The sequence below is a fragment of the Phyllopteryx taeniolatus genome, chromosome 21 (assembly GCF_024500385.1).
Source record: "Phyllopteryx taeniolatus isolate TA_2022b chromosome 21, UOR_Ptae_1.2, whole genome shotgun sequence".
Classification (NCBI taxonomy): domain Eukaryota; kingdom Metazoa; phylum Chordata; class Actinopteri; order Syngnathiformes; family Syngnathidae; genus Phyllopteryx; species Phyllopteryx taeniolatus.
Window position 1 is genome coordinate 16,805,200 of NC_084522.1, and position 13,890 is coordinate 16,819,089.

The window sequence follows — 13,890 nt, forward strand, 5'->3', positions numbered from 1 at the left end:
ATGAATAGGACAATATTTGGCAAGATTTATATTCCCTTTTGGAGCTCCTTTTTTTCTCTGCAGGTCAAACTTGGGTCTTGTGGACTGCTACGGGTGTCAGAAGAAATTTGACCAGTCTGTCTATTTCTGGAGATGTGGATGGTAAGGATGTGATGTTAAAGCTGGATCTGTTTGTGTTCTAGCCTCGATTCAGATAAATTCTGCAAATACACTGAAAGGGGGGAAAGGAACATTGTATTGTAACTTATACTTGGAGCCCACTGATTTCCACTATCCCTGTGTGCCAAATGCGCGCTTTTCCGCGATCGGGAGGTATCTAGATATGAAAGCCCAGTGAGGAATCCATCTAACTTTGCAGCTTCCACCTCCAACAACAGGTCTGCTAGCTCAGTGATTAATGTGGGAATCAATGTATGACCCCAGGCGGGGAATGTTAAGGACTCTTTGAACTGCTGAGTTTTTATTGATTCGTTGTTTAGAGCCCTATTGTGACCGTTCAACATTAAAAGCTTTGAACTCAGCTCATATCTTGTCTAAAGAGGAAGTTGCCATAAATCAGGAAGTAGAATGACATGCATGTCTGACATCAGTGGTTTTCTGATTGGATGTTCATCGTTCTCCATCCTCTTCTACTCTTATTATTATGCAATTGTCTGTAAGTATACACGTCATGCATGTCCTTACTTTATGTATTTGCCTTCTCTTTGTACATGTATGTTACTTTGTGTTACACTTGCACACTGTGGTTAGTAAAACCCAGTGTTTAGCTGACTGGGTAACCTATCGCTGGTGAGACCAGAACACAATAGTAAGGAGTGGGTCACAAAAATAGCAGATGACTGGTTTGATTTAATAAAGGTTTTACATTTTTAAACATGTTAACATAATTGAGTGTCTTGTCTATTCCTGCATTCCTTTCTCATGTGGCTGGTTTGAACTGAGTAATTCTTCACTTCTAATTGTATTAATTCATCCATTTCTTTACCATTTGTCCTGATTAAGGTTGCGGGTGAGCTGGAGCCTAACCCAATCCGACTTTGGACGTGAGTCGTACAACCTGAAAGGTCGCCATCCAATCAGTCTTGAATTTTATTCACCACAGATAATGTGTGTAATGCTGTCTTTTACCATATCTAATTATTTATTTGTTGTAGAGTATTACTAAGTGTTATCGCTATACATAATAATTATTCAATTAAAATTATCCATCCATCATCCATCCATCCATTCCCTGAATCGCTTATCCTCTAATTATATTAATTCATGACGACACTGAAATTTGGTGTAATAGGCAAGCTTGAGTAGTACAGCCTACAGTACTTTCTTTATGCTTTATAACGGGCCAACTGTAATTACAGTAATCAGAATTTTTTTTCATGCCTGAGGTAAATTGAGGGAATTTATTTTAAACTCGAACTTCATATCATCTGCTTTGTTGGTTTTTACAAGGTCATTGGTTTTGGGCTTTTATTCTACCGTCCCCTGCATTGTAAAATAAGTGTACTGCAGTTATTCCTGCAGTGTCAGCACCCTGATTTAACCTGTTTCGGGGACCTCTGCTATCATGGGCCCACATAAACCTTTTGGATGGAAAAGGGCCTAAAGAATATAAATGTATATTAAGTCATACCTTAGTTTCCTTCATCCCCGCCGCACTCTGATCAGAGGTATAGAATAAATTACATGTTATTTCATTAAGAACCATTGTTTCCTCGACCTGTTGGATAAGCAACAGGAATTGTGAAGTTTCAATGAAGAACCTAGAGCAAGCAAACTAAAAAGAAAAGTTAAAACTGAAGACAGACTAAAAAATCACGCAAGATGGCAAACAGGTAAGGAGAGAAGGTGAATATGTGTTTCTGCGGTAGGTGACGTTCGGAGAGCGGCTCACGTTGAAAATAGCAGCAACATTTTCTCACATTTAGCTTCAAACATTGTTTAAAAAAGTATGAATTTTCAAGTCACTTGTATGCACATTTTGAACAATATTCATCAACTTTATAGTTCAATCCAAATACTAAATGTTATACCTAAATCTTAAATCTAAATGTTAAATATGCATAGTGCTTATATATACACATAGTTCTTATATATATATATATATATATATATATATATTTATAAAATCTAAATGTTAAGTGCAAATTGAAATCTAAATATTAAAACTAAATGGTCAATGTATGTTTAAATGTTAAGCGCTGTAAATATCTAAATATTAAATGTATATCTAAATGTTTAAAAAAAAAAAATCTAATCTGTTAAATGTTAAATCCCATTGTTTTGGGTCAAACTAAATATTTACAGTAGCTAATATGCAAATCCAAATCCCCAAGAGGCAGAAGTATCAAAATATAAACTTTCTTGTGAATGGCGAGCCAGCAGTCTGTATTGTGCTGTACTTGAAACTAGTCTATATTTAGATTTAATATTGAAATTAAAATTTACATTTAACATTTAGATGTAACATTTAATATTTGGCATTAACTATTTACATTGACAAATATTTTTCTAAATCTGCAGAAAAGTGACTGTTGAAAATGTACACCCGGTGGTTCTCGCTTACTTGCATGGCGGTGCTCCCGAGGCCTGGACCCCGAGACTGCTTGGTGTTGGGGCTGACCTCTAATGGCCCACGGCTGCTCCTTGGGTTATCACCCCCCCCCCCCCCCCCCCCCCCCCTTATCGTTCACTTGTCGGGTGCACCTATCCGCCCTTCTTTCCAACAAAAAAGGGACACTCTCCTACCCTTGTACCCTGGTCGTGCATGCTTCTTCTCCTGTCCTTGTCCTGTTCTATCTTGTCCTGTCCTTCCCTCACAGGGTGTAGCACTACAGCCCCATGCAACACTCAAATTTAATGTTTCATTGTTGTAGATAATGTAATGATTTACTTCTCTCATCTCTCAGGTGTTTACAATTAGTGCTTTGTCTTTGTTTTCTCTCCCTTCTCGAAACTTTGTTCTGTTCGACTGATCAAGTCTGATTCTCATCCATCCATCCATCCACCATTTTCTGAGCCGCTTCTCCTCACTAGAGTCGCGGGCTCTAGCTATCAACTGGCAGGAGGCGGTGTACACCCTGAACTGGTTTCCAGCCAATCACAGGGCACACATAAACAAACAACCATTCGCACTCACATTCACACCTACGGTCAATTAATCTACCATGCATGTTTTTGGGATGTGGGAGAAAACCCACGCAGGCACGGGGAGAACATGCAAACTCCACACAGGCGGGGCCGGGGAGTGAAATCGGCCACCGTGCCGCCGTCTGATTCTCAATAAACCTCAATTATAATACCACAGCGGAAGCTTAAAAACTCCACTCTGACACAGTAAAACTGTTCCGGCATAAAAGGGATACAGATTTTCCATTATGCCGAACAGGACAAAAAAATAAAATAAAATAAAGAAATAAAATGTACACCCGTTTTTTAAACACTGTTGGAAGCTAAATGTGACAAAATGTTAGTTATTTTCAGCGTGAACCGCTTTCCAAACGGCACCCCAGAGAAAACAGGATAGGGACCATACTTTACAACGTGAGGTGAACACACTCAAGCATAGTCAAGAGAGAGTGAATTGCAATTCAGACACATTATACTTTCCAGAGACCAAAACATACAGTAGCTTGAAGAAATGTGTGAATTTCAGTTTTATAATTGGGGGTGGGGGTAATATGAGATGATATGTGTGTGAAACAAACCTGTTATTAGTATTTGCAAATAAAGTGTCCTTGCTTGGCAAGGGAATATAAAACAGATACAAAATTCACACATGCAAGTAGTTAATAGTGAAACTGTGGCTGTGGCGGAGGACATTCAGTACATTTACTGTACATGCACAAATTAATTGGGTTAGTGACATAGTTCATTCACTCCACTTTTTCACTCCTTTGCAATTCTTCAATTTTTAGCCAAACTATGTCTGCCTCTGCATAGCTCGGTGGCAGTGATGCTCCTTTTAGCTCATTTAGCTGTGGGGATTCAACAAGGAAGGTGTGGCTTGATATTTATTAACTGGTACAAGCCGAGTGATTAAAGGAACCATTTCGTAGCTCTGTACAACTTGTACGCGTGGTAAGCTTTTATTTTTTGTCTGAAAAAAACGTGGAGCCTTGGCTCTTGTACTTATGGTGGCACTCAAAGACAAAAAAAGAAATTCTGAATGTTCCTGCTGTGTGCCAGCACAAATGATGTACAAAGTACAAAGTACATCATTACAACGTTCCTTTTGTAATTGTTGGAGGGGGTTTCAAAGACTGGTATGATAGAGCAGCAATTTTTTTATAAGTGTTGTATGAGTACCACCAGTGGCACGCAAAATAATCACTGAATTAAATACAAATGAAAGTTATATTAACATATGAAATACAATCAAACAGAATGAAGCTTGTAGCTATGCACACAGCCTGTTTAATACTTTTAATCCAGCACAGTACAATTTTTACTTTTCAAGGAAAGTAAATTTTTAAAGTACAGTTAAGTTGTATTTAACTTTTAATCACATATAATTGCATTTAATCCTTGAAAACTGTTTGTTTTAATTTTTTTTATAGAAGCATCATTTTTATTTAACTTGTAAGTCATTTTAGTTTTTTTGTCATGAGCTGTGCCTTGCAGTTCCCTTGTTGGACGTTGGGTGTCGCTTTGCGCCCCTCCTGCCCTCTCTCGCTCTTCCCAGTAATCAGCACCACCTGTTGTCAATCAGCCTTCATCATCACCTGCATTTAAGCCTGCCAGATCCATGCCACGCCTTCCTAGTTTTCAATTAACAACTGTTAAGATACCCCAGCGAACAATCCAAGGTCGCATTCGTCACTAACCTCCTATGCGGAAAAGCAGCTAAATGGGCAACCGAGTTATGGCACAATTCTTCCCGTATCATTTAACTCCTTTTCCGGCGAACTAAAGAAAGATTTTCATCACCCCGTTCAGGACAGGGAAGCCACTCGCCGCCTCATTATGCTCACTTCCGTATGAGCGTTCCCGCGTGTATTCTTGGTCTCATTCACAACACACCCATAACTGCCCTTATTAATTCTGGTCATAATTTCTTTCACGTAGGATTGGCATGTCAGCTCCAACTCCCTCTCAAACCGCTCCATTCACCAAAAAACGTCACAGCCCTGGATTGGCGTCTCATCTCCCCTGTGACCCACCAAACAATTCCGTTTACCTTACTTATCTAAGGAAATCACAGTGAAGTCATCCTACTATTCGTTATCCCTTCCCCTGAGACCCCGTTAGTCCTCTGAATTCCCTGGCTCAAGAAGCATAACCCCGCCATAGACTGGACCCACCTATCTATCTCCAGGTGGAGTCCTTACAACCATTCGCACTGCCTGCTTTCTGCCATGCCGCCTTCCAGCAAACCTCAACCACCTGCTCCCGGGTTCCGGAAGAATATAATGAGCTCTCCCCACCATGAGCTCATCCCTGGACTTCGTCACCAGCCTACCCACATCTGAAGGTAACACTGTCATCCCCACCATTATTGACCGGTTCTCCAAGTGTCTCCAAGACATACCCTTCCCCAAGCTACCCTCTGCCTTTGAAACTGCTAACCTCCTTTTCAGTAAGGAGCTTGCCATTTCACAACCGTTTCCTCGAGAACCGCCTCTACGTCAAACCTGAAAAATGTGAATTCCACCTCTCCTCCGTACACTTCCTGGGCTACATCATTGCCAAAGGACAATTGCAACCAGACCCTGCAAAGATCGTTTACTGGCCCACTCCTACCACCCGCAGAGAACTACAATGATTCCTGGGATTCGCCAATTTCTACCGCCGCTTCATCTGCAACTACAGTAAAGTCGCAATTCCTCTCACAAGCCTTACCTCAACCAGCTCTCCTTTTCAGTGGACCCCGGCGGCTTCCCAAGCCTTCGACCAGTTTAAATCCCTGTTCAGTAGTGCTCCCATCCTACGACATCCCTCCAGTTTGTGGTGGAAGGTTGACGCCTCAGACACGGGGGCTGTTCTCTCCCAGCGGAACCCCACTTCCAAAAAACTTCATCCCTGTCCTTTTTTTCCCCGTCGTCTGTCCACTGCCGAACGGAATTATGACATTGGCAGCCGAGACTGCTGGCCATCATCTGGGCATTGGAGGAGTGGACGCATTGGTTGGAGGGGACTGATTCTCCGTTTGTCATCTGGACCGATCACAAAAACCTTGCCTACCTCCGTTCCACCAAACGTCTTAACCCCCGACAAGCTTGCTGGGCCCTCTTCCTGAGCCGATTCAACTTCAGCATCTCCTTCCACCCTGGTTCCTGCAACAGCAAAACTGACGCCCTGTCTCGCATGTACTCACCCCCCTGCAGCCCTGCAGAACCAGAACCCATCCTCCCTTCCTCGTGCTTCATTGGAGCAGCCACTCGGAAAACCGAACAGGTGGTTAAAGAGGCTCAGAAGACTCACCCAGATACCAAGACCGGACCTCCTAACAGGCTGTTCATACCCGATTACGCATGCTCTGACATCCTTCAATGGGTCCACAACTCCAAGCTCACCTGTCGTCCTGGCATCACCCGCACCATCCATTTCATCCAGCAACACCTCTGGTGGCCCAGCCTAGTCAAAGACGCCTGAGAGTTTGTCCTAGCCTGCTCCGTCTGTGCCCGAGGCAAGGTTTCTTATCAACCCCCAGCTGGTCTGCTGCCCCCCTTACCCATTCCGAGCCGCCCTTGGTCCCACATTTCCCTGGACTTCGTCACCAGCCTACCCACATCTGAAGGTAACACTGTCATCCCCACCATTATTGACCGGTTCTCCAAGTGTCTCCAAGACATACCCTTCCCCAAGCTACCCTCTGCCTTTGAAACTGCTAACCTCCTTGTCAATCACGTCTACAAACTCCATGGAATCCCCATCGACATGGTCTCGGATCGAGGTCCTCAGTTCCCCTCCCTAGTTTGGAAGGAGTTCTGTAAAGCAGTGGGCGCAGCAGCCAGCCTGTCTTCTGGATACCATCAACAGTCCAACGACCAGACGGAGCGGGCAAGTCAGTCCCTGGAGTCGGCCCTTCCCTGTGCTGCCGCATGCAATCCCACCTCCTGGAGCACATTCCTCCCCTGGATTGAATATGCCCACAACTCCCTCACCAGCTCCGCCACTGTTATGTCGCCGTTCATGGCCTGGTACGGTTTCCAACCTCCATTATTTAGGGAACTGGAGCATGCGGTGGCGTTTCCCGTGGTAAGGGATCACATGCGAAGGGTCCAGTTCATTTGGAAGGACGTCAGGGCGGCCTTGACCGCTGAGAGAGAAATAAACGGCTCGCAGACATTCGTCGCTCCCCTATGCCTGAGTACAAGGGGGGTCAGATGGTTTGGCTTTCCTCCTGTGACCTCCCACTCCAGACTGAATCCCGCAAACTCACTTCACGCTTTATTGGTCCCTTCCCGATCACGAAGATCATCAATCCCACTTCAGTTCAACTAAAACTTCCACAAGCTCTTAAGATTTATCTGACGTTCCATGTGTCACTACTCAAGCTTGTCTCCACCTGTACCCCGCCGTACCCCACGTGTTATCGACAACCATCTGGCCTTCACAGTTTCGTGCATCCTTGACGTGAGGCCCAGGGGCAGAGGTTACCAGTTCCTTGTGGACTGGGAGGGGTAGGGTCCGGAGGAATGCTCCTGGATCTTCCGCAAGCTTGTTCTCAATGACTCCCTGATTAGGGACTTTTACGCAGCTCACCCTGGTAAGCCGGGCAGGACGCCAGGAGGTGTCCGCTGAGAGGGGAGTACTGTCATGAGCTGTGCCCTGCAGTTCCTTTGTTGGCGCTTTGGCCCCTCTCGCCTTCTCTCTCTTCCCAGTAATCAGCACCACCTCAGCCGTGCACCTGTTGTCAATCAACCTTCATTATCACCTGCATTTAAGCCTGCCAGATCCAAGAATCCACTGCCAGTATTAACGTTCATCCGTGGTACACCGGCTCACAATTTACACGTAAGCTACGCCAGTCCTCACAATATGTCTTACCTTCATGTTCTTCCTTGTCCTCAGTGCTCGTTCCTTGTTTCCTGCCTTGCTGACCTCTTCCACCACGCCACCAAGCCATACACCTGCTCACGCCACCGCATGCCGCACGTTCCCTGTCTCAACGACCCACCAGTACACCTCAAGGATGCACCACCGAGTCTCTTCTCAATAAACAATTCTCCACGAACTTCTTCAGCCTCCGCCTGCTTCTGGGTCCAGTTAAAATTAACACCATCGTGTCGTGACATTTTTTAAAAACTCAAGAGCACTCTTAATGTCAAACTGAGCATGTTGCGTTGGATTACAATAAGGAATATACTTTTAAAGAATAAAACCTCTCTTTTTTAATGCACACTTAGGCCTACGAAGTTACTATATTTTAACATTTGTCATTTTGATAGGATTTGGAGAGCCAAGGTGGTACTTGGTGTAAAAAGGGTTAGAACCACTGTGAAAGTAGATCCAATAGATTCTGATGGCTTGTTTTTACTTAGCACAATGTACCCCTCATATTTGCAGTTTTATTAATATTATTACAATAATATTTACTTTTTGGGTGACCACCGCTATGCAGTGCAAACAACAAGGTGTTGGCAATGGAGGGAAGAGAATATCTCACCGAGAATTTTCGCTTCTGCTTCCAGTGATTTCCCCGGGCATTGGTGGCCATATGGGCCTCAGTAATCATGCGAATGAGGTCCCACTCCTCCTGCGTGGGCTCTTGTTGATCCAAAACTGTTTTCTGTAGTTCGCCCTTGCGGCGACGCTCCCGGTTTTCCTCAATCAGCTTGCGCTTGGCAAGCCTCTTTCTCTCATCCAACACCACTTGGGGGTTTGGGGGCAGCGGCGGTGAGGGGAAGAAAAAATGAGTAGACAGGATAGCTCAAGGGGGGGGGGGGGGGGGGGGGAAGACATCTTGTAATTCATTTGAAATAAACAAATCAAGTCAATGACTGGCCTATGTGGTCCTCTTCATGGAAGTATTTGGTCGTTTAACTATTCCACTTAAATGTTGATTAACATGAAAACTATTTAAAAAATTAATTAAAACACATATTACAAGGAATAAAATGTACATAGTGTACAGTACTACTGTGCATTAAATTATGATCAAGCGTTTAAAAGGTTTTGAAGAGTATCGAAAGTGTTTATAAGACTATTGTAGAGGTTACTAGGAATGTGTGGAAGTTTAATAAGAGTCTGGGAAGGTTCATAGAGCTTTAAAATATGGATAAATAATCCCCAAAATATGTGGTGGCTACTTTGCAGATATCACCTATTGCGGAGGCGGTCCGGAAGCTAACTCTTGTGATAAACGAGGGATTACTGTGCTTCAAAAAACAAGACCAACAATAGAAAAGTTGTCAAATTTGTGTCTTGACTTACAGTCTGTAGCCATTCCAACTGCAATACACTTCTTGAAACGACAATCCTGGCACTGGTTTCTGGTCACCTTGTCGATGACACATTTTCTCTCGTATTTACAAGAATAGGTTTGTCTGAGATTTTTCTGAATTGTCCGCCTGAAGAAGCCCTAGACAGCAGATGCAGCCACATACATTCAGAGATCCTTCCAAGTAATCACAAATTAATGTTTGCTTCCACAATGCATTCAGAGAGACTTGCTTGTTACCTTACAGCCTTCACAGGTAATACAGCGATAATGATAGCCCGTAGCTTTGTCCCCACACACAACACAAAGCTCATCTTTTTCCAGGTAACTTGGTATGTACCCTGGGGCAGAAAAAAAACGATACATACTTACACACACATTCCTGATTTAATTGGTATGAAATTGAATGCTGTACTTTGATTGACTGGTTAAGACAGCAGCAAAGGTTCCCAGGTTCAATTGCCCTATCTGTCTCAGCGATATGTGGGAAATGAATACAGTGGTGCCTTGAGATACTAGTTTAATTTGTTCCGTGACCACAATTGTAACTCAGAACACTTGTATCTTAAATCATTTATCATTTAATGCTGCAATCCACTTCATTGTGCTGCTCCTTCTGGTGTGCCCGTCTTAGCCACCCGGAGGCAGTATACTACTATAGTCATGCAGACACAAATAACGATGAATTGTACTTCTTCATCTGCTCCTACTCTAAGTGACTCAGTAAGATGTTGTATTAATAATTTTCCGTAGAGGCAAATAATACAGTATATGCCTGTGAGTATAGTTATACAACGGCAATTCCAATGAAGTTGGGATGTTGTGTTAAATAAAAACAGAATACAATGATTTGCAATTTATGTTCAACCTATATTTAATTGAATACATCAAACACCTGTTCGAAACATCTCACAGGTGAACAGGCTAATTGGGAACAGGTGGGTGCCATGAGTGGGTAGAAAAGAAGCGAGGTTCACCTCTTTGTGAAGTGTGTGAGAAAACAGTCGAACAGTTTAAGGACAATGTTCCTCAACGTACAATTGCAAGGAATTTAGGGATTTCGTCATCTACGGTCCATAATATCATCAAAAGATTCCCAGAATCTGGAGAAATCAGTGCATGTAACCGACAAGACCAAAAACCAACATTGAATGCCCGTGACCTTCGATCCCTCAGGCGGCACTGCATCAAAAACCGACATCAATGTGTAAAGGATATCACCACACGGGCTCAGGAACACTTCAGAAAACCAATGTCAGTAAATACAGTTCGGCGCTACATCCGTAAGTGCAACTTGAAACTCTACTACGCAAAGCAAAAGCCATTTATCAACAACACCCAGAAACGCCGCCGGCTTCTCTGGGCCCGAGCTCATCTAAGATGGACTGATGCAAAGTGGAAAAGTGTTCTCTGGGCATTAGCATGTCAATGGCGTTTTGCATTGTTTGTTAGCATTAAACAAATTTTCCTAAGACAAAGCTGCGGTTGTTTGAAATATACAAATTCTCTTTGTTTGATGTTAAGTTTGACACAAAACGTCAACTCAACTCTTCGATGAATTGTTCACTATTTGCCAAACTGCTGCTTATTGTGAAGTGGGTTCGCTGACACCATTGAGTGCTCTTATCTCAAGGTCATGCTCATAAGTCAAAGAAAAAAAATCTGCTGATTGACGGCTTAAATCTCGAAAAACCCGTATGTCGGATATCAAGGCACCACTGTAGCCCCGAGTGGATAAATCAGCTCGAGACAAGCCTAACTTTAGACTTGTACAATATTCAAATGTAACTGTACAATATATTAATGTATTATTAGCACTTACATCTATTTATTTTATTCTCCTTAATTCCTCTCAAGTTTCAATGTGCAATAGAACTCTTATGCATAGTTAATATTCTTTATATTGGGTGTAATATAGTTCAACAATACACCATGACATCAATAATGAATTTCCATTAGTTGTATGTATGGGATGAATGAATATTCCATCTCTCTCTCTTTCTCTCTCTCGCTCTCGCTATTTTGAATATTCCAAAATTTCACTCAAATGCTTAACTTCAAAAGAGGTTGGTGTGTTGCAACCTTTTACATACATTTACAAAGGATGCATAACTGAATGGTGCCCAGTCACTGATTCATAATAGTGTTGAAAGTGTTTTTTTTGTTTTTTTAATTAAATGTCAGATTTCTCATACGATTTGCAACAAGACAATAATGAACAAATGTGAATATTTTCCAGAAGTACTTTTAAAATTAAAATTTGGAATAGTTCATTGTTATTCATGGATTTGTAAGCTACAAATATTGTGGTCCGGCCCACTTGAGATCAAATTGGGGTGAATGTGGCCCCTGAACTAAAATGAGTTCGACACCCCTGGTTTAAATTAATCATGTAAGATTTCAACACATGTACAAAAAGTGACACAGGGAGAGTGTGACGTTCTTGAGCGGTTGAAATTAACATCAGATAAATATCTACACTTCCAAAAATACAGAAAGTGGGACTGATTGTTGGAGGGAGTTTGGCCCAAGTTCCTTTGAGCAAGACATCAAACCCTCAAAAGGCATATCAATGTTTGGGGATCCATTTATACACCTGTGTAGCTTGATTCCAATAAATGCATGTAACCGAAAATATATAAATATGAGTCCGTTTACAACAAGTGAAAAGCTTAAATAAAAATTCACATCATCACATGATCTGTCCAAAATTAGGATTCATCTTGGTATGTTCTGTTTTGTAGCACTCTTTGGGACATGAGGTAAAGATCAATATATACATATTTTTTTAGGGTGCGGGGGGGGATTGTGGGGAAAAAAGAGCAATGATTATCTTGCATGAGCCTTCTGTCGCCTCGCCATCCAATCAATAATAATCCAATCAATAAGGAATCCCGCTGCATGACGCCAAGACTTGGATTTATGCTGAGACTTAAATCGGAAATCCCAGACATCATTGATTCATTGATCAAAGAGTCATCCCGAATTAACCATATTAAAAACAACATTTGAAAAATATAAAGCAGAAATAACAAACGGAAAAATTACTTTTACGTGAAGCGACACTTTTGCATCAATCGTTTCTCCTCAACACAAAATACTAATGATCATGATCCAGTTATCCTACCTTTCTTGTGTGCTCCTTGCATCCATTGCAAGTGTGAGAGGTCTGATTTAATCTCAGGAAAATACTCAGGGTGATGATGGAAATTACTGAGCGGGATCTCCATGCTACAAAAGTCACTGCTTAAACCAGAAGGGACACCGCTATACAAACAATTGTAGTGCTGGCTACATGGCCAAACCTGCTCCAGGCAGGGGGGGTGGTGAAGTGGTTGCGGTTCGCAGTGTCCATACCGTGGTCCTTCACCCGCGTACAGACAATGTTCTCCACCACCCTGAATTGTGTATTCGCCAACCACAGATTGAGACACCTCATAAATATCTGGTATGCAGTAATTCATCGTGGAAATCAACTGCAGAGAAGTATCAAAATAGGAATAAATTCCAATTACTCTGTATTAAAAAGAAGAAAAAAAGATGATATTACCAGGTTCTAATCAATCAATCAATCAATCAACCAATCAACCAATCAAAATCTGCATCAAAACTAAAAAAAAAAAAAATCAATTAAAAAATTCCAACCTACCAACCAAACGAAGACAATTTTAGAACCTAAAGGAATACCAAATGCCCACGAATGACCCAGACCACAGAAAGCAATTGCCCACTCGCCACCACCCGACTGTATTGGGACGTAGAGATTTATGACGACGTAGAGCCCTAATCTCACACGCCACAAATCCTTGATGTGCCACAGACTGTGGCGATGTCACAGATTAAGACCTTTCGCATTGCACCTACGGCAAATACCCACTTGTGACATCAAGCAAATAGAACGCATTTCTAAATCAAACACTTTGATGAAAACATGTCTGGTACAACAAAAGGGACATTTGCTTGGACAAATAAAATGATGGCAACAAATATAGCTAATAAGAGTTTAATGGAAGACCTGATATCCACCATTTTCAATGGTTTTCTTGATAATAAGTGAAAATCACTCAGAATACAATCAAGTTTAAGCATGTTAAATAGGAAATAGGAAAGTATTATGGAGTCAGCTACACTTTGTCATGTTCATTGTATTTTTCAGATAATATAGCTTTAGCAGTACCAGGCATTAAAATTAACAAGGCTCCCTATTTTAAAATACTTATAATTTATTCATATGTTGTAATATTTTCCTCAAGGGTGATCTAACAATTTTTCCTGTGACTGGACTTCTGGAACATGGGTATCCGTAAGATGTGTTTGTTTGTTAACACAGTATGCGCCTTGCAATTGGCTGGCGACCAGTCCAGGCTGTACCTCGCTTTTTGCCCAGAGTCAGCTGGGACCACGCTCGTGACCCTAGTGAGGATAAGTGGTTGGGAAAATGGATGGATGGATGGATGGCCATTTAATAATCTTGCGACGTATGCTTCACTGTCATTGTTGTGTTTAAA

At 42.2% G+C, this 13,890-nt stretch overlaps 1 protein-coding gene across 2 annotated transcripts in view; it reads right to left on the minus strand.

Moving 5' to 3' along the window:
• thrb (thyroid hormone receptor beta) overlaps positions 1 to 13,127 on the minus strand; it is a 45,579-nt gene extending 32,452 nt beyond the window's left edge. The window contains exons 1-6 of one of the 2 annotated variants that reach the window (XM_061760871.1): positions 13,032 to 13,127; positions 12,510 to 12,858; positions 9,623 to 9,723; positions 9,376 to 9,523; positions 8,609 to 8,814; positions 1,631 to 1,717 (exon numbers count right to left, since the gene is read on the minus strand). In XM_061760871.1, the coding sequence (XP_061616855.1) occupies positions 1,631 to 1,717; positions 8,609 to 8,814; positions 9,376 to 9,523; positions 9,623 to 9,723; positions 12,510 to 12,846 (879 nt within the window). In that variant the 5' untranslated portion in view covers positions 12,847 to 12,858; positions 13,032 to 13,127. Of the gene's footprint in view, positions 1 to 1,630; positions 1,718 to 8,608; positions 8,815 to 9,375; positions 9,524 to 9,622; positions 9,724 to 12,509; positions 12,899 to 13,031 lie in introns of both variants that reach the window. The other variant, XM_061760870.1, reaches the window with a different exon arrangement.
• Positions 13,128 to 13,890: the final 763 nt, after the last annotated feature.